Consider the following 19,947-nt stretch of genomic DNA (forward strand, 5'->3'; position numbering starts at 1 on the left):
TTACCAGTGTCTGTGAATGCCTGAGTGTTCCTATCTGGGTGCATGTAATGTCTGTGAACATGATTATCACCATGTATATGACTGTATGTGGGGTCTGTGTATTTGTGACACTAGTGTGAGGTTCTCTATTGCCTTAGGTGTCCCTGGATTATTAACTCCTTGCTACTCTGGGTCTCACCCTTCTGGCACCTTTGGGCCAGTGAATCCCGCTCTCAACAATACCTATGAGTTCATGAGCACCTTCTTCTTGGAGATCAGCTCTGTCTTCCCAGATTTTTATCTTCACCTTGGAGGAGATGAGGTTGATTTCACCTGCTGGTATGAGCCCTGTGACCTTCCCATCCTGGCCTGATGAACTGCCTACTCAGAGTAGAGGTTAGCCCGTGAGAAGCTACCTGTCTCAGGTGTTCCTCATCTGTCTCCATCCTGATGGCTCAGGTCTTCGGCCTTTTCTCTCTCCACCTACAGAGAGGCCCTGCCTGATTTTGGCAAGGCTGTGAATGTGACACTCTCCTTTCCTCTTGTCATAGCCTTGAGATATTTACAGAAAAACCAGCTCTGGGCACAGAATTGTCTTGGGAAAATCAGGATAGAGAAAAACAATCCCTGCTTTTGACAGCTTAAAATAGTCTGGTTGAAGAGGCAGGACACATATGAATTCGAGGCTAATATATGACAGTGTCTAGTTAGTATTATATTGTAAGCTTCCAACCCTCAGATCTGCTTAGCTCAAAAGAGGCTCAGGGGCTTCTTGGCGAAGTGGGCACTAGCGCTGGATCTGAGGAAAGAGTGGAGGAGGGAAAAAACAAAATGTAAACCTTGTGGGGTAAGGGAGCTGCAGTGGGTGACAGACAGCAATGCTTGTATCCAACTGGAATAAAGAATAAATATTAAGGGAAAAGCAGACTATGCCCAGGGTGTGGGAGGTAAGAGACAGAAGCCAGAATCCAGTGTGCCAGAGCCCCAAGCCAAGACCTCAGAGCCACGTGTCATAGCCCAGAGAGATTGATATGTGTTCTCTTTGAGGGTGAACTTGAAGCTCTTCAGATCCAGACTCAGCCTTTCTCAGCCTATGTCAGTGGCCCTCTTCATTTAGCTTTGTTTAGCCGCACCTCCCAAATTTGCGGCCTCTTGAGATCCTCAGTCGATTGGTTTTTCAGGTGAAAAGAAGGAGTTGTGGGAGGCCAGGTGACACATCCCCAAGCTCTGGGCTTTGAGGATGTCAAAAGAATTAATCTTCATTTTCTTTTGGGATTCAGGAAGTCCAACCCAGATATCCAGGCCTTTATGAAGAAGAAGGGCTTTGGTGAGGACTTCAAGAAGCTGGAGTCCTTCTACATCCAGACGTGAGGAAAGAAGGAGGGTGGGCAGGGTCCCTGGGGGTCAACTCCTGTGGAGTCCTCTCTTTCCATAGCAGGACCAGGACCTGCTGGACCACTCTCTGGGCCCCTGAAGGGGTCCTTTGTCATGTCCTTTCGTTGGAGTGGTCGATTCCCAACTGGTCAGTCAGGAATGGGCCCCTAACCAGGCTCAGCCCGCAGGGCACTGGCACCTGTAGCACAGAGCCTGTCTGAACCGAGCAAACATTCTCTTTACTCTCTAGGCTGCTGGACATCGTCTCTGCCTACGGCAAGGGCTACGTGGTGTGGCAGGAGGTGTTTGATAATAAAGTAAAGGTGAGCCAGGGGCAGAGAGAAGGGGCCACCCTCGGTGCCTCCCCCTGGTCTCCCATCCCTTCCCTGCTCCTGGGTGGGTACAGAGGTCTGAGCCCTGGGTGTGGGTGTCAGAGCCTCCATCTGTCTTCCCTCCCTATGAACTGATGGAGTTATTTCTGCTGCTAGGTTACTTGGGCTTCCTGAGACTGGCATGATGGGTTGGGTTTTCCTGCCTGTGTCATAGACTAGGATCTTCCAGGTCTGCGAGCAGGGCTACCTCCTCCTTCATTGTTGAGCAGTAAGATCCCAGCTTCCTGCCACGTCAGGGGCTCTGCAGGAACCTCGTCCCGTCCTCAGAAGCATCTGGAGATGCTTGGACATGGTAGCTCCTGATGAGTCTCCTGGGCCCCACTGCTTGTCTCCCTTAGCTCACAGCTGGTGTTACTATCTCAGTGTAGACAGGGAAGCTGCAGAAGGACTGGGGGAGAGGCAGCAGGGAGCTCTCCTAGGGCCTGTGGGGCCATCGGCCTCTGCACTGGGCTAGAAGCTCAGTGGTTAGCAGTCACAGAGAAATGCTTTGCTGCTGGGGAGCAGAGGGAGAACACACCCCTTGGCCTGGGTTGCTTGCGTAACAATGTGGCCCGGGAATCTCCTACTGCCCTTTGACCTTTCGTGACAGGTTCAGCCAGACACAGTCATCCAGGTATGGCGAGAAGAGATGCCTGTAAGGTACATGAAGGAGATGGAACTGGTCACCAGTGCCGGCTTCCGGGCCCTGCTCTCTGCCCCCTGGTACCTGAACCACATAACTTATGGCCCTGACTGGAAGAAGATCTACATGGTGGAGCCACTGGCATTTGAAGGTAAACAGGGCGCTCTCCTTGCTGCCAAAGGCGGCTGAGTGGGGTACAGGGTGGGAGGCAGGAGAGTCTGGGCTGGACATTGCAGGTCAAGAGACGAAATGACCTATCTGAGGAGAGGGCCACGTTGGGAAGGTGGTAGAGGCCTGTGGTTGCTTGTTTTCCCTCAGGTAGCCCTGAACAGAAGGCTCTGGTGATCGGCGGAGAGGCCTGTATGTGGGGAGAGTATGTGGACAGCACCAACCTGGTCCCCAGGCTCTGGTAAGGGCTTCCTGGGGACGTGGAGGGTTGGGCCTGTGGGCGTGGGTTCTCCCTCACAGGCTCAATCCCGTCCAGCCTCCCCGAGCCGAGCACCCTCCTTTCAGGCCTGCGAGAGAAGGGGCATCGCAGTGTTGCCCCTGTTTGTATGTAAGTCACCTCCCGCCTGACTTGCATATTTGCTCCTCCAGCCCATTAGGTGTGTCAGATGGAAACTGTTGTCCCCATTTCACAGATAGAGATAAGGAGTCCTGGAGAGCACGTTGAAAGAATGTTGCTTTCGGGATGGCCTGCTCAGGATCCAACCCTGAAGTGCATGGCCCTGTGATAAGATTCCTCTATGCTGTCTCCTCAGAGGCTGCAGCCCCTCACCAAGTCTGGTTGGGTGTGTAGAGTTTACATTTTGAGAACAGCTGCTGCGGCCACTGTCAGTAACTGTTCACGATGCCTTTAAGACGTACTCTGGTTCCCATGTGTTTGGGGGAGGAGGAGACGGGATCACGATCCCCATTTTACTGAAGATGAAGCTGGGCCCTAGAAGTCCCTGTGAGCCCTCCAGCCGGCTGTCACTCTGATTAAGGTGTCGATCACGTCCCTTGGCCCCGAGCTAGTCCAGGGTGCCTAAACAAGAGGCTGTGGGTGTCCAGCACCCTTGCCAGGAATCCAGGGCCCAACCTGGTGCGTGTCCCCTTTCCTGCAGGCCTAGAGCAGGGGCTGTTGCCGAGAGGCTGTGGAGCAACAAGACGGTGACCGACCTGGACTTTGCCTATAAACGTTTGGCACCCTTCCGCTGTGAGCTGCTGAGGTACGCAGGCCATGGGCAGGTTGGGGGCTGAGGACCCCGACTGACAGGAAAAGAATACTGATAGTAGCTAACACTTGCAGGGGCATACTGTGTGTGGCAAGCCCTGCGCTCAACCCTCTGCCAGCATTGCTTCATTGAATCTTTACCATAACCCTATAAGGGGGATGTAGTTTCATCCCCATTTCAGAGGTAGGCAGCTGAGGCACAGAGCAGTTAAGTAACTTGCCCACAGTTGCTCAGAACCAGGATATGAACCAGGCTGACTTCAGAGTCTGCGCTCGTAGCCATGGCCATGCTTTTATGGGTTCTCATGACACCCGTGCCCCTGTTAGGATGGGCCTGCGTAAGATGGTCATTTCCCTGATTCATTCACTTACTAGGTCTTGAGGCCCTAGGGGAAACAGCCTAGTAGAGAGGGGAGTCCCAGGCTGAGAGCCAAGCATGGTGGGGACTAAGCCTCAACTGTCTGTAATCTACTGGGCGACTTTGAGCTAGTTCGTTACCATCTCTGAGCACATAACTTATTTGGGTAATAAAGGAGGCATGCCTAGAGGTACCCTAAGGAGATTGGTCCGGTCCTGGAACTTGTGAGGCTGAGACCTAAGGATGGGATTTCATGTCCACACCCTGTGCATGGGCTGGACAGTGCCTCGGTTCCCCCCACCCGCCCGCCACATTTACAGAGTTTTAGAGCCATTAATGGGGGCTCAGTGGGCCAGGAGCACTGGGCACCCCTTAGGCATCCACCTGTTTTCTAAAGGGACTGAGTTATTTGGGGCTGGGGCACAGAAACAGGCAAGTTAGAAATACGGAGGTGTTACTCAAGGTTCTGGGATGTCCCTGTATCAAAATCACCTGGGCACCTGTTCAGATTGCAGATTCTTGCCAACACACTTCCCCACCACAAGCAAGAATCTCTGGAAGTGAGACCCCCCCGCCAAGGAATTTTGGTGTCTAGTGGCAGTTTGAAATCCACTGAACTGGGGGAAGGGGACACCATTGGTTGTGGTGGAGAAGATGTTGCTGGGGCCCAAGACCGACCCCCTTCCGAGGGGCTCATCTCGCCCTGTTTCTTTACGTCCTCTCGCAGGCGGGGTGTCCAGGCCCAGCCCCTCAGCGTAGGCTACTGTGACGTGGAGTTTGAACAAACCTGAGCAAGTACCCCAGGCACCGAGGAGGGTGCTGGCCCTAGGAGAGCGGTAGCGGGGCCAGGCTTCCACTGTACCCCACCCGGGGGACGGGGCCCCTTGCCCACATTCCTGTGTGCCTGGAGACAAGGGGGCTGGTGTTGGTACTGGTGTCCAATAAAGAGTGATGTGGCATTTTTCTATAATGAATGTGGATTACCTGTGTGAAAAAAAAGTGAGTGGCCCTAGGGTAAGGGAGCTGCCAGAACTGGCCTTCTGCCCCTGAGGGTGATAGGGCTCAGCAGAGCCCAGCCAGGTTGGGCTCAGTATCTGCCCCTGGAGGGATCTTATAAGTTGAGGGCTGGGAATGAAACCCATAGCCTTTGTGCTGTCCTGCTCTGCCTGAGTTATGATGCCTCTCCAACCCCACACATAGTCCAGACACATACCCCATCCTTAGACTCATCACTTAGCCCTCCAAGGCTTCTGTATACAGAAGACACCATAGGGGACCAAAGAAGTTCTGGGAAGCCGCAGGGGCTCCAGCCCCAACCTGGTCACAGAATAGCCCCTCCCCCATGCATACTCACAAACTTCCCTCCCCTAGAGCTTTTCTTCTGCTTTGGGTTTCTTGTTACTTCAATTGCATGCAAACATTATTAAATATTGAACACATACTATGGTCTTGGCACTGTGGTAGGTGCCAAGAATTTGAAGAACTTAGTCCCCAGAGGCCCTGGTCAACTCCCCAAAATGGCAGCAACTTCCACCCCTCCTCCCACCCATTTTCAGTCCGATAGCATCTTCTCAGAGAATTGATGGCACAGCTGAGACCATGAGAGGGAAGCCTCTGGAGGACCAAGAGGTGGGCATGTGGCTCTGGAAGAGTGTCTTTGCGTAAGTTGACCAGTTTTCCTCAGGAGGAACTGCCTCATCGTGGACCCATACTGCCCCCTAGTGGTTTCATGTTCACAAGTGACAGTGCAGCCCAGAGGCTGGGCAGTAGTGGACAGCAGCTGTTTTAGATGAGGATTTCTTTGACCATTTTTTTTCTTTTACCTGGTCCTAGTCTGGAAGGACAAAGGAGAGGTCCCAGGCATTTCTTTCAGAAAGTTTCCAATCTAGTGGATACAGAAACTTGGGGAAGGTAGGCCTGAGAAGGGATCTCAGTAAAATTTGGTCCTTAAATAGCATCCTTCAGTCCCTTGATCAAGTCCCCTTTGGGGACTTGGTTGGACATACACCAGCCTGGCCTTCTTGCACTGTTACCATAGGGGCAGGTTGGGCACCTTCTACCTGCAGAATCCTCTAGGGAAAGGGTATTCACACAGCCCAGATAAGCCGAGCCCAGGGCTCTGGCCTGGAGAGACACGAGTTAAGGCTCTACTATCTGTCCCCACCAAAGCAGCACCCTTACTCTCTATTACCTGGAGAAGCCTTTGGGGTAGTCCCAGGCAAGGACCCTGCAGAAATGCTGCTATACTTCAAGTGCCCCTGCTTCCTTCCTGATCATAACTGGAATATTGCTATTGTTTGGGATAATGTTAAATAAAAAGATCAGACACTAAATTGTAAGTCTCAAGTCAATGAAGGAAGAGACCATGAAAACACTTGTATTAAAGCAGTAAAGGTCTATGATTTCTCACTCATCTCATAAACATTTTCTTTAATGTTGTTATTTTTACAATTAAAAAAATCAGTGTGACCTGATCAAGTGGTGGGATGTGCTGATCCCCAGCCTCCACCACTGCATCTCTGGGCCCACTGATCATGACAGCATTTACATGAAGGTCATCATCAGACCTTGAACTGCTGACAGGTCAGAGACAGTGCCCGTAGCAACCGCCCAGTCGGTTCCGATGCACAGAATCACTGCTTCCCCACCTCATCTCCCTTAACCTGTCCCACCCTGCGCTGGGCCGGGCTCCTCTGGCCTGCTTGTGTTCTCTGTTCACCACCAGGGGGCGGGGAAGTGCCTGGACTGATTTCCTGGCTCTAGTTACCTTTGGGCACAAAGGGTCCGCCCCTGCTCTCCTCTGAATCTCCTAAGGATGCAAAGCAGCCCTAATGGGAATATAAGTAAAGGAGTGAATGGAGGCCGGGAGGACATTCACCTCCTTGGTAGGAGTTGAGGCAGTGAGCCAGGTACCCCTCCCTTCTTGGAAACCTGATGTTTTGAGGTGCACCTCCGTGGATTAGCATAGGGATAGGATAGCAGAGGACTTGGGAGCACAGGTGCTCCATAGCACTAGTGATGGGGGACCCAGCAAGGGGTGAGGAAAGCCAAATGATACTTGGCTCTCCAAGGGAAAGGTGAAAAAAGGATTCTATGATATAGATTGAATTTAACTGATATCAATGTAGATGTACATGCCTAGTGGCAACATTGCTAGCACTCTAAAGCTTAGATTTTTATAGTTTTTGTCAATATCATTTGTAAGATTAATCAGTACAGGCTGTGACAATTGTGTATCATGTGCTTTTTTTTCCACTAAGAAAGAAAATAAGTAGGAATTGTCTTTGTCTTAAAATCATTCTGTATTTTTTCCTTTATAAATAAACACTGAAAGTTTGAAAATCAGTGTCCCTTTATACCGTTAATAAATATATAAATAATATAAATACATATTAACTACCTTCAGTGAAACATTTACTTGTTGATTTTTTTTGATACTGTTCACTCTAACTATATATAAATCTTCACAGTTGTTTTTTAAAATCCTTTTTGAAGTAGCCCTGTGTGTGTGTGTGTGTGTGTGTATTTTCCTGCATTTTTCAGTGAGGTTTTTAAAAATGGAAATGTCCATGAACCTTGCTTATCTTCACAGTCATAACCATATTCTAACCACATCCATGTTAGGTCTTCCCTGCCAAAGTAAAAACTTTTATTTAATGATTTCAAATGTTTCAAACAGAAGACTGTAGAGAATAAAATAGTACACACAGTGTAACCACCACTCAGCTTTATCACATCTCAGTAGTTGTATTTGCTTCAGATTTGTTTTCTTTTTAAGAGATGAAACATTATATATGTCCCCCTTCCCAGTTCCATTCTCTTGCTTCTCAAAATAACCACTTTCTAGCTTTTATTTCAAATCTTACTTCCTCTGGAATATCTGATACTTAGCTATGATTTTTCTTCATTGTTAATAAGTTCTTTATGGCTCACTTCATAGCAAATTAGGAAGGGATGTTTTGGGAAGCCACTCAGAAAAGGGGTGTGTGTGTGTGTATAGACAGAGCAGCTGGCAGGCAGACATGGGAAGAGGGACATCTGTGCTGTGCTGATGTGCTGCTGGACTTAAGAGAGGATGTTGGGAGCATCTGGGCAATTATTTATTATGAAAGAAGATATTTATTTAAGAAGAAAATATTCAGAGAAAACTATGCAAATGTTTGTCTATACTCACATAAATCAGAAATTTGAGTGAAGATATTTGGGGAAATCCGTCCAGGGGAACAAAAATGCTTTGTCATTTAAAAATATATATATTTATTATTTATTTATTTAGGCTGTGCCCGGTCTTCATTGTGGCACGCGGGATATTTTAGTTGTGGCATGCCGACTCTTAGTTGTGGCATGCATGCGGGATCTAGTTCCCGGACCAGGGATCGAACCCGGGCCCCCTGCATTGGGAGCGCATTGGGAGTCTTACCCACTGGACCACCAGGGAGGTCCCTGCTTTGTCATTTTTATGTGCTTGCTGTGTCAGGCGCTGTTATAAGCACTCAATTAGATGTTAGTTTATTTAATCCTCATCCCAACCAGTGAGGTAGGTATCAATATTATCCTCACCTGACAGATAAGGAAACAGACATGGACAGTTTAAATGATTTGTTCATGGTTAGATAGCTAGGCTGAGTCAGGATTTGTGCTTAGGGACTATGGTTCCGAGCTCGCCTAGTTAATTCTAGCCTGTCCTGTGCCCCGCCATCAGCCACAGCCCCAAACTGAACCAGACATCTTCCTGCTCTTGAGCTCCACGTTCAGACAGACACACAGATAAAGCTGGGTACTCAGCTATGTCTGGGCTCAATTTCCTCCCACTTTTCAAACTCTTCCTTACAAATGGTTCCTTTCAGCACACACACGTGCACAATCTCCCTTGTCTTTATTTTTATTTTATTTTATTTTTTTAATTTTAATTTTAATTTTTTTTGGCTGCGTTGGGTCTTCGTTGCTGCGCACGAGCTTTCTCTAGTTGTGGCAAGAGGGGGCTACTCTTGGTTGCGGTGCGCAGGCTTCTCATTGTGGTGGCTTCTCTTGTTGCAGAGCACAGGCTCTAGGCACGCGGGCATCAGTAGTTGTGGCACACAGGCTCAGTAGTTGTGGCTTGCGGGCTCTAGAGCACAGGCTCAGTAGTTGTGGCGCACGGGCTTAGTTGCTCTGCGGCATGTGGGATCTTCCCGGACCAGGGCTCGAACCCGTGTCCCCCTGTATTGGCAGGCAGGTTCTTAACCACTGCGCCACCAGGGAAGCCCCATCTCCCTTGTCTTTAAACAAAAACTGTCCAGCCTGCTTTTTCTCTGTCAGGTTTCCTGAACCAACTGCAAGTTTGGCTCCATTTCTCCACTTCTCATTCAGTCCTCATGAAGATTGCTCTCACTGAGGCCAACAATAACGTACATGTTGCCGAGTCAAGGGACATTTCTCAATAATAATGAAAACATTACTCGACCTTTCCTTGTGTTTTGAGATTTTGATCACTCCTTTGACATTCTTTCTTCCCAGACTTCTTTGACACCATCCTTCCCTGAGTTTTCTCCTACATCTTTCATGATTGTTTCTCAACCTGCATCACTGACTCTTCCAGCAAACTCCCATCCCACGACCAATCATGTTTTTAAGGGTCTCTTAAAACCCTCTTTCCTCTTCTATACTTTCTTCTCAGTGATCTCGTTTACATACAACCAAATCTTTAACTATATGTATATATCTATATCTATATCTATATCCTCTGAGCCCCAAACTCATCCACTTCATATCACCTGAAGCTCATGTTCCAGACAGAATTCATCACCTTTCTTCATAGCTCCCTACTCTACTCCTATACCACTATTCTGCCACTCATTTGAGCCAAAATCTGGGAATCATCTTTAATTGCTCCCTATCTGTCACAATTGCCTTCTAATCTGTCACCAAGTCACGCCCACTCTGTATCAGTAAATCTTAGAGCCATTTACTCCCCTCCATCTGCACTGCCACCATCTTTTTATAAGCACATAACATCTACCCTGAACTTGGAAGAGGATCCTGATGCACCTGCCTCAAGTCATCTTTTTAAGCTGCAAGTCAGGTTCTGTCAATTTCCTGCTTTTAATTTTTCCACATTGCCCCCTTGTCTAATTCACTTAGCAGGGTATGTTAGTCTCCAACTTCAAGATGATGTGTCTCTTGAGCTCTCCATCATCATTTCCTGACGCTACCTGTATTAGTCAAGACTCCTTTAGTTGCAGGGAAACAACTCAAATTGGCTTAAGCAAAAATAAATGAACAAATAAAAAATAACATTGCCTCATGTAACTTCATGCCTCATGTAACAAGACTCAACAATTATATGATCCTAGGAATAAATCTAATGAAAGACATATAAGAACTTTATAGAGTAAATTATTAAAATTTTGAAAAACACCCAGATGTCTTTGGAAAGAAGACCCAAATATAGATATGTAACATGTTCAAAAATGAGATCACCCAATATTGTAAAGATTTTAAAATGATCTGTAGATTCATTGGGATTCCAATTAAAACCAAATTTTATTTTTATTCTTAATCTAATGAATAACAGTTTGTTCAAAATAGTAACAACAATGTTATTGATTATGATACCTTATGGATAAGTGAAATAAATGACAACAATGTTGTGAAGGATGGGAGGGGGAAATTGGGAATACTCTATTATAAGGCTCTTGTACTACTCATGAAGCAGTACAGTGTTATTTGAAAGTGGACTTGGATAAGTTGTAAATGTATTTTACAAACCTTAGGGCAACCACTAAAGTGAAAAAAGAAGTATAACTGATATGGTAAGAAAGGAAAGAAGATGGAATCATTAAAAATGCTCAATTAAAACCATAAAAGGCAGAAAAAGAGTAGAAGACAAAAATGGAAACAACAAACAAGGGCAACAAGTGGAAAAGAGTAACAAATATGTTAGATAATAATCCAACTTTATCAATAATCACTTTAAACATGAATGGTCTCAATAAAACAACTGAAAGACAGAGATTGTCAGAGTGGATAAAAAAGCAAGACCCAACTACATATCTACAAGGAACTCACTTTAAACATAAAGACACAGAGGGATTACAAGTAAAGGGATGGAGAAAGATGTTTCATGTTACACTAATCAAAAGAAAGCTGGCATAGCTATATTTCAGATAGAGCCAACTTCAAGGAAAATTGTCAAGGGAAAAAAAGGGACATTACACATACTACCCAAAGCAATCTACAGATTTAACGTGATCCCCATCAAATTATGCATGACTAGAACAAATAATCCTAAAATTGATATGGCCCATAAAAGATCCAGAATTGCCAAAGCAATCCTGAGGAAAAAGGACAAAGCTGGAGGCATAACCCTCCCAGACTTCAGACAATACTACAAAGACAATACCAATCAAAACAACGTGGTATTGGCACAAAAACAGACATATAGATCAATGGAACTGAATAGAGAGCCCAGAAATAAACCCACACACCTATGGTCAATTAATCTTTGACAGAGTAGGCAAGAATATACAATGCAGTAAAGACAGTCTCTTCAGCAAGTGGTGTTGGGAAAGCTGGAAAGCCACATGTAAATAAATGAAGTTAGAACACTCCCTCACACCATACACAAAAACTCAAAATGGCTTAAAGATGTAAATAAAAGACATGACACCATAAAACTAGACGAGAAAATAGGCAAAACATTCTCTGACATAAGTCGTAGCAATGTTTCCTTAGGTCAGTCTCCTAAAGCAATAGAAATAAAAGCAAAAATAAACAAATGGGACCTAATCAAACTTAGAAGCTTTTGCACAGCAAAGAAAACCATAAAATGAAAACACAACCTACGAAATGGGAGAAAATATTTGCAAATGATGTGACCAGCAAAGGCTTATTTCCAAAATATATTGTACAAACAGCTCATACAACTCAATAACAAAAAAGACAAACAACCCGGGCTTCCCTGGTAGCGCAGTCATTAAGAATCTGCCTGCCAATGCAAGGGACACAGGTTCTAGCCCTGGCCCGGGAAGATCCCACTTGCTTTGGAGCAACTAAGCCCATGCGCCACAACTACTGAGCCTGAGCTCTAGAGCCTGCAAGCCACAACTACTGAGCCCACGTGCCACAACTACTGAAGCCTGCACTCCTAGAGCCCGTGCTCCGCAACAAGAGAAGCCACGACAATGAGAAGCCCGTGCACCGCAACGAAGAGTAGCCCCTGCTCTCCACAACTAGAGAAAGCCTGCGCACAGCAACGAAGACCCAACACAGCCAAAAATAAATAAATAAAATTTAAAAAGACAACCCAATCAAAAAATGGGCAAAAGACCTAAATAGACATTTCTCTAAAGAAGACATACAGCTGGCCAGTAGGCACATGAAAAGCTGCTCAACATCACTAATTATTAGAGAAATGCAAATCAAAACTAAAATCAGGTATCACCTCACACCAGTCAGAATGGCCATCATTAAAATGTCTACAAATAACAAATGCTGGAGAGGGTGTAGAGAAAAGGGAACCCTCCTACACTGTTGGTGGGAATGTAAATTGGTACAGTCACTACAGAAAACAGTACGGAAGTCCCTTAAAAAACTGAAAATAGGGCTTCCCTGGTGGTGCAGTGGTTGAGAATCCGCCTGCCAGTGCAGGGGACACGGGTTCGAGCCCTGGTCTGGGAAGATCCCACATGCCGCGGAGCAACTGGGCCCGTGAGCCAGAACTACTGAGCCTGTGCGTCTGGAGCCTGTGCTCCGCAACAAGAGAGGCCGCGATAGTGAGAGGCCCGCGCACCGCGATGAAGAGTGGCCCCCGCTCGCCGCAACTAGAGAAAGCCCTCGCACAGAACGAAGACCCAACACAGCCATAAATTAATTAATTTTAAAAAACTGAAGATAGAGTTGCCATAGTGGGAACAAAGCAAGGATTTCCATTTTCACCTCATATTCAGATTGTACTGGAGGAGAATCACATGTCCTAGTTTTCTGAGTTTTATGAATTTAACTTTGGTACTGCTTACTGAGGTTGTGTACTTTAGACATTTGCATAAATTAATAATACAGTATATGTGGGAATTCCCTGGCAGTCCAATGGTTAGCACTTCATGCTCTCACTGCCAAGCAGCCAGGTTCAATCCCTGGTTGGGAAACTAAAATCCCACAAGCTGCGCAGCATGACAAAACAACAAGAACAAGCAAGAACAACAACAAAAACAGCATATGCTAAAACAAATTAAAGTGCCTAAGGTAGAGCTTTTATATTATACATGATCATTATGAGTGTTGCCACTATGTAGGGGAAAGAACGCTGGTCACAAATCTGGATTCCATCAATGTCTTATTTTTTATATATATAAAAAGAACACTGGACTAGATGTAGCTACACTTTGTTGCTACACTTTGTTGGGCCCTGTAACTGATTATTTCCTTGATTATTTAAAAAATATAAGTAAAAAGAAATAAATATCAAAACACCTTTAAAAAAATATTGTACTGGAAATTCTAGTCACTGCAATCAGGCAGGAAAAAAAAAGTACAGATTAAACAGGAAGCAGTAAAACTGTCTTAATTTGCAGATGACATGATTCTTTATGGAGAAAACCCAACTGAATTATACTTTTATATACAAGCAGGAAACTACTATAAATTGCAATTGTTAAAAAGATATAATGTGGGAATTCCCTGGCAGTCCAATGGTTAGGACTCTGCATTCTCACTGCCAAGGGCCCAGGCTCAATCCTTGGTCAGGGAACTAAGAACCCACAAGCCGCATTGTGCGGCAAAAAAAAAAAAGGATACAATTTATAATCAAAATTTTGAACCTTGACAAAAGATGTGAAAGACATAAACAAAAAATATTTTGAGAGAAAGTAAAAATCTAAATAAATGTAAACATATACTTTGTTCAAGGGGCAGAAATCTCAGTTTTGTTAAGATGTCAGTCCTCTTCCAAATTGATCTACAGACTCAATACAATCCCAGGAAAAATCTCAGCAGGCTTTTTTTTTTTTTAAGAAATTGACAAGTTGATTCTAAAATTTATATGGAAATGCAGAGGTCCTAGGATAGCCAAAACAACACTGAAAAAGAACAAAACTTGGAGGTCCAACACTAACTGATTTCAAGAATTATGGTAAAGCTATAGTAACCAAGGCAGTGTGATATTGGCATAAAAATAAAGAAATGGGATAGCCTCATCCACCAGAGGGCAGACAGCAGAAACTAGAAGAACTACAATTCTGCAGCCTGTGGAAGCAAAACCACATTCACAGAAAGACAGACAAAATGAAAAGTCAGAGGACTTTGTACCAGATGAAAGAACAAGATAAAACCCCAGAAAAACAACTAAATGAAGTGGAGATAGGCAACCTTCCAGAAAAAGAATTCAGAATAATGATAGTGCAGATGATCCAGGACCTCGGAAAAAGAATGGAGGCAAAGATTGAGAAGATGCAAGAAATGTTTAACAAAGACCTAGAAGAATTTTTAAAAAACACCTAGAAGAATTAAAGAATAAACAGAGATGAACCATACAATAACTGAAATGAAAAATCACTAGAAGGAATCAGTAGCAGGATAAGTGAGGCACAAGAACGGATAAGTGACCTGGAAAACAGAATGGTGGAATTCACTGCCATGGAACAGAATAAAGAAAAAAGAATGAAAAGAAATGAAGACAGCCTAAGAGACGTCTGGGACAAAATTAAACGCAACAACATTCGCATTATAGGGGTCGCAGAAGGAGAAGAGAGAGAGAAAGGACCTGAGAAAATATTTGAAGAGATTATAGTCAAAAATTTCCCTAACATGGGAAAGGAAATAACCACCCAAGTCCAGGAAGTGCAGAGTCCCAGGCAGGATAAACCCAAGGAGAAACATGCCGAGACACATAGTAATCAAATTGACAAACATTAAAGGCAAAGAAAAATTATTGAAAGCAGCAAGGGAAAAACAACAAATAACATACAAAGAACTCCCATAAGGTTAACAGGTGATTTCTCAGCAGAAACTCTACAAGCCAGAAGGGAGTGGCATGATATATTTAAAGTGATGAAAGGGAAGAACCTACAACCAAGATTACTCTACCCGGCAAGGATCCCATTCACATTCGATGGAGAAATCAAAAGCTTTACAGACAAGCAAAAGCTAAGAGAATTCAGCACCACCAAACCAGCTCTACAACAAATGCTAAAGGGACTTCTCTAAGTGGGAAACACAAGAGAAGAAAAGGACCTACAAAAACAAACCCATAACAATTAAGAAAATGGTAATAGGAACATACATATCGATAATTACCTTAAACGTGAATGGATTAAATGCTCCAACCAAAAGACACAGGTTTGCTGAATGGGTACAAAAACAAGACCCATATATATGCTGTCTACAAGAGACCCACTTCAGACCTAGGGATACATACAGACTGAAAGTGAGGGGATGGAAAAAGATATTCCATGCAAATGGAAATCAAAAGAAAGCTGGAGTAGCAATACTCATATCAGATAAAATAGACTTTTAAATAAAGAATGTTACAAGAGAAAAGGAAGGACACTACGTAATGATCAAGGGATCAATCCGAGAAGAAGATATAACAATCATAAATATATATGCACCCAACACAGGAGCACCTCAATACATAAGGCAACTGCTAACAGCTATAAAAGAGGAAATCGACAGTAACAAAATAATAGTGGGGGACTTTAACACCTCACTTACACCAATGGACAGATCATCCAGACAGAAAATTAATAAGGACACACAAGCTTTAAATGACACACTAGACCAGATAGATTTAATTGATATTTATAGGACATTCCATCCAAAAACAGCAGATTACACTTACTTCTCAAGTGCACACAGAACATTCTCTGGGACAGATCACATCTTGGGTAACAAATCAATCCTCAGTAAATTTAAGAAAATTGAAATCATATCAAGCATCTTTTCTGACCACAACGCTATGAGATTAGAAATCGACTACAGGGAAAAACACGTAAAAAACACAAACACATGGAGGCTAAACAATACATTACTAAACAACAAAGAGATCATTGAAGGAATCAAAGAGGAAATCGAAAATACCTAGAGACAAATTACAATGAAAACATGACGATCTAAAACCTATGGGATACAGCAAAAGCAGTTCTAAGAGAGAACTTTATAGCAATACAAGCCTACCTCAAGAAACAAGAAAAATCTCAAACAATCCAAGCTTACACCTAAAGGAACTAGAGAAAGAAGAACAAACAAAACCCAAAGTTAGTAGAAGGAAAGAAGTCATAAATATCAGAGCAGAAATAAATGAAATAGAAGCAAAGAAAACAATAGCAAAGATCAATGAATCTAAAAGCTGGTTCTTTGAGAAGATAAACGAAATTGATAAACCTTTAGCCAGACTCATCAAGAAAACGAGGGAGAAGACTCAAATCAATAGAATTAGAAATGAAAAAGGAGAAGTTACAATGGACACCGCAGAAATACAAAGCATCCTAAGAGACTACTACAAGCAACTCTATGCCAATAAAATGGGCAACCTGAAAGAAATGGACAAATTCTTAGAAAGGTATAACCTTCCAAGACTGAACCAGGAAGAAATAGAAAATATGAACAGACCAATCACAAATAATGAAATTGAAACTGTGATTAAAAATCTTTCAACAAAGAAAAGTCCAGGACAAGATGACTTCACAGATTAATTCTAACAAACATTTAGAGAAGAGCTAACACCCATCCTTCTCAAACTCTTCCAAAAAATTGCAGAGGAAGGAACACTCCCAAACTCATTCTTTGAGGCCACTATCACTCTGATAGCAAAACCAGACAAAGATACCACAAAAAAAGAAAATTACAGACCAATATCACTGATGAATATAGATGCAGAAATCCTCAACAAAATACTAGCAAAGAGAATCCAACAACACATTAAAAGGATCATACACCATGATCAAGTGGGATTTACCCAGGGATTCTTCAATATACTCAAATCAATCAATGTGATACACCATATTAACAAACTGAAGAATAAAAACCATATGGTCGGGCTTCCCTGGTGGTGCAGTGGTTGAGAATCTGCCTGCCGATGCAGGGGACACGGGTTCGAGCCCTGGTCTGGGAAGATCCCACATGCTGCGGAGCAACTGGGCCCATGAGCCACAATTACTGAGCCTGTGCTCTAGAGCCCGCAAGCCACAACTACTGAGCCTGTGTGCCACAACTTCTGAAGCCCACGCACCTAGAGCCTGTGCTCCGCAACAAGAGAAGCCACCACAATGAGAAGCCTGTGCACCACAACAAAGAGTAGCCCCTGCTCTCCACAACTAGAGAAAACCTGGGCACAGCAATGAAGACCCAGCACAGACAAAAATTTAAAAATAAATTATATAAAATAAAAAAAACAGAAGAAAACCATTAAGAAAATAAAAGAAGCTATTAAAAAATCAGTATAGGGGCTTCCCTGGTGGCGCAGTGGTTGAGTCTGCCTGCCAATGCAGGGGACACGGGTTTGAGCCCTGGTCTGGGAAGATCCCACATGCCACGGAGCAACTGGGCCCGTGAGCCACAACTACTGAGCCTGCGCGTCTGGAGCCTGTGCTCCGCAACAAAAGAGGCCACGACAGTGAGAGGCCTGCGCACTGCGATGAAGAGTGGCCCCCGCTTGCCACAACTAGAGAAAGCCCTCGCACAGAAACAAAGACCCAACACAGCCATAAATAAATAAATAAATTTTAAAAAAATCAGTATAAGTAAGAATTAGAAAAATTCAGAAATGTGATAATTGGAAAAAATTAAGGTTTTAAAAAGTAAGCTTACAAAACTCAGGAAAAAGAATAAACTAAAAGTTATTTCTGAATGATAAGTAAACTAGAATGGGGGCTTCCATGGTGGTACAGTGGTTAGGTATCCACCTGTCAATGCAGGGGACATGGGTTTGATCCCTGGTCCAGGAAGATCCCACATGCTGTGGAACAACTAAGCCCTTGTGCCACAACTACTGAGCCTGCGCTCTACAGCCCATGAGCCACAACTACTGAGCCCACGCCATGACTACTGAAGGCCACGTTCCTAGAGCCCATGCTCTGCAACAAGAGAAGCCACTGCAATGAGAAGCCTGTGCACCGCAACGAAGAGTAGCCCCCACTCTCCGCAACTAGAGAAAGCCTGCACACAGCAACGAAGACCCAATTCATCCAAAAAATAAATAAATGAATAAAAATCTAAAAAAAAAAAAATTTAACAGAGCCCCAGGGACCTATGGGATTATAACAAAAGATCTAACATTCTTGTCATCATAGTCCTGGAGAAAAAGGTAAAAGAGATGAAAAAGTACTTGAATGGCTGAACACTACCCAAATTTAGCAAATCCCAAACAGGATAAAGCCAAAGAAATCCACTTCAAGACACCTCATAATCAAACTTCTGAAAACTAAAGACAAAGAGTAGAATTGCAAAAGCAGTGAGAAAGAAATGACACCTTACCTATCAGAGAAAAACAATTTGAATGATAATAGATTTCTCATCAGAAACTGTGGAAGCCATAAAGAAGTGGCACATTTTTTTATGTGCTGAAAGAAAATAACTGTCAAGCCAGAATCCTGGGACTTCCCTGGTGGTCCAGTGGCTAAGGTGCCACTCTCCCAATGCAGGGGGGCCGGTTTTGATCCCTGGTCAGGGAACTAGATCCCACATGCCGCAACTAAAAGTTCGCATGCTGCAACTAAAAGAGCCCACATGAGCAATTAAAAGAGCCTGCAGGACTTCCCTCGCGGTGCAGTGGTTAAGAATCTGCCTGCCAATGCAGGGGGCACGGGTTCGAGCCCTGGTCAAGGAAGATCCCACATGCCATGGAGCAACTAAGCCCATGCACCACAACTACTGAGCCTGTGGTCTAGAGCCCGCGAGCCACAACTACTGTGCCCGTGTGCCACAACTACTGAAGCCCGCACGCCTAGAGCCCATGGTCTGCAACAAGAGAAGCCACCACAATGAGAAGCCCATGCACCACAATAAAGAGTAGCCCCTGCTCTCCACAACTAGAGAAAGCCCGCGTTCAACAGCAAAGACCCAACGCAGCCATAAATAAATAAATAAATAAACTTTTAAAAAAAGAGCTCGCATACCACAACTAAAAGAGCCCGCATGCTGCAATGAAGGTTCTGTGTGTCGCAACTAAGACCCAGCACAGCCAAATAAGTAAATATTTTTTTTAAAAAGCTGGAATCCTATATTCAGCAAAAATAACCTTCAGGAATGAAGGGGATATCAAGATATCAATATTTTCAGATGAAGGAAAACTTAGGGAATTTGTCGCCAGAACAACTATGTTAAAAGGATGGCTAAAGAAGTTATTAAAATGTAAAGGAAATGATAAAAGAAGGAATTTTAGACTATGTGGAAGGAGGAAAAAACAATGGAATGATGAAAATATGGGGGGACTTCCTTGGTGGTCCAGTGGTTAAGATTCCACGCTCCCAATGCAGGGGGCATGGGTTCAATCCCTGATCAGGGAACTAAGATCCTGCATGCTGCACAGCGCAGCCAAAAAAATTTTTTTAAATAAAATAAGATTTTAAAAAAAGATGAAAATATGGGTAAATATAATAGGTTTTATGGCTCTTCTTGTGTTTTCCAAGTTGTTTTTGAATAATATTGATGTGGTTCTCAAAGTATGTAGAAGACATAGTTAAGACAATTATAAATGAGGGAAGATAAAGGGACTTAAGGTAGGTACATTTTCTTTACTTCACGTGAACTGGTAAAATGTCAACACCAGTAAACTTTGATGTGTATGTATAATGTACCTAGAATAAGGAACAAGTAATACTTAGGAAGATAGAAAAAAAAAACAGAGAAATGAAGGACAGAGGGAACAAAAAGAAGACAGAAAATTAAGTGGCAGATTTAAGCCCTAACATTATTGATAATTACATTAAATGTAAATGGTCTAAATACAACAATTAAAAGACAAAGATTGATGGCTTGAATTTAAAAAGTGACCCAACTATATCTTGTCACTTCAAATATAACAATATAGTTA

General features: G+C 43.8%; 1 protein-coding gene across 2 annotated transcripts in view; it reads left to right on the plus strand.

Moving 5' to 3' along the window:
• HEXA (hexosaminidase subunit alpha) overlaps positions 1-6,348 on the plus strand; it is a 41,373-nt gene extending 35,025 nt beyond the window's left edge. For both annotated transcript variants that reach the window (XM_036843697.1, XM_036843698.1), the window contains 7 exons: positions 138-318; positions 1,260-1,346; positions 1,604-1,676; positions 2,335-2,518; positions 2,686-2,776; positions 3,474-3,578; positions 4,669-6,348. In XM_036843697.1, coding sequence (XP_036699592.1) covers positions 138-318; positions 1,260-1,346; positions 1,604-1,676; positions 2,335-2,518; positions 2,686-2,776; positions 3,474-3,578; positions 4,669-4,732 — 785 coding nt within the window. In that variant the 3' untranslated portion in view covers positions 4,733-6,348. The remainder of the gene's footprint in view (positions 1-137; positions 319-1,259; positions 1,347-1,603; positions 1,677-2,334; positions 2,519-2,685; positions 2,777-3,473; positions 3,579-4,668) is intronic.
• The last annotated feature ends 13,599 nt before the right edge of the window (positions 6,349-19,947 follow it).

This window comes from Balaenoptera musculus, chromosome 2, assembly GCF_009873245.2.
Source record: "Balaenoptera musculus isolate JJ_BM4_2016_0621 chromosome 2, mBalMus1.pri.v3, whole genome shotgun sequence".
NCBI lineage: Eukaryota > Metazoa > Chordata > Mammalia > Artiodactyla > Balaenopteridae > Balaenoptera > Balaenoptera musculus.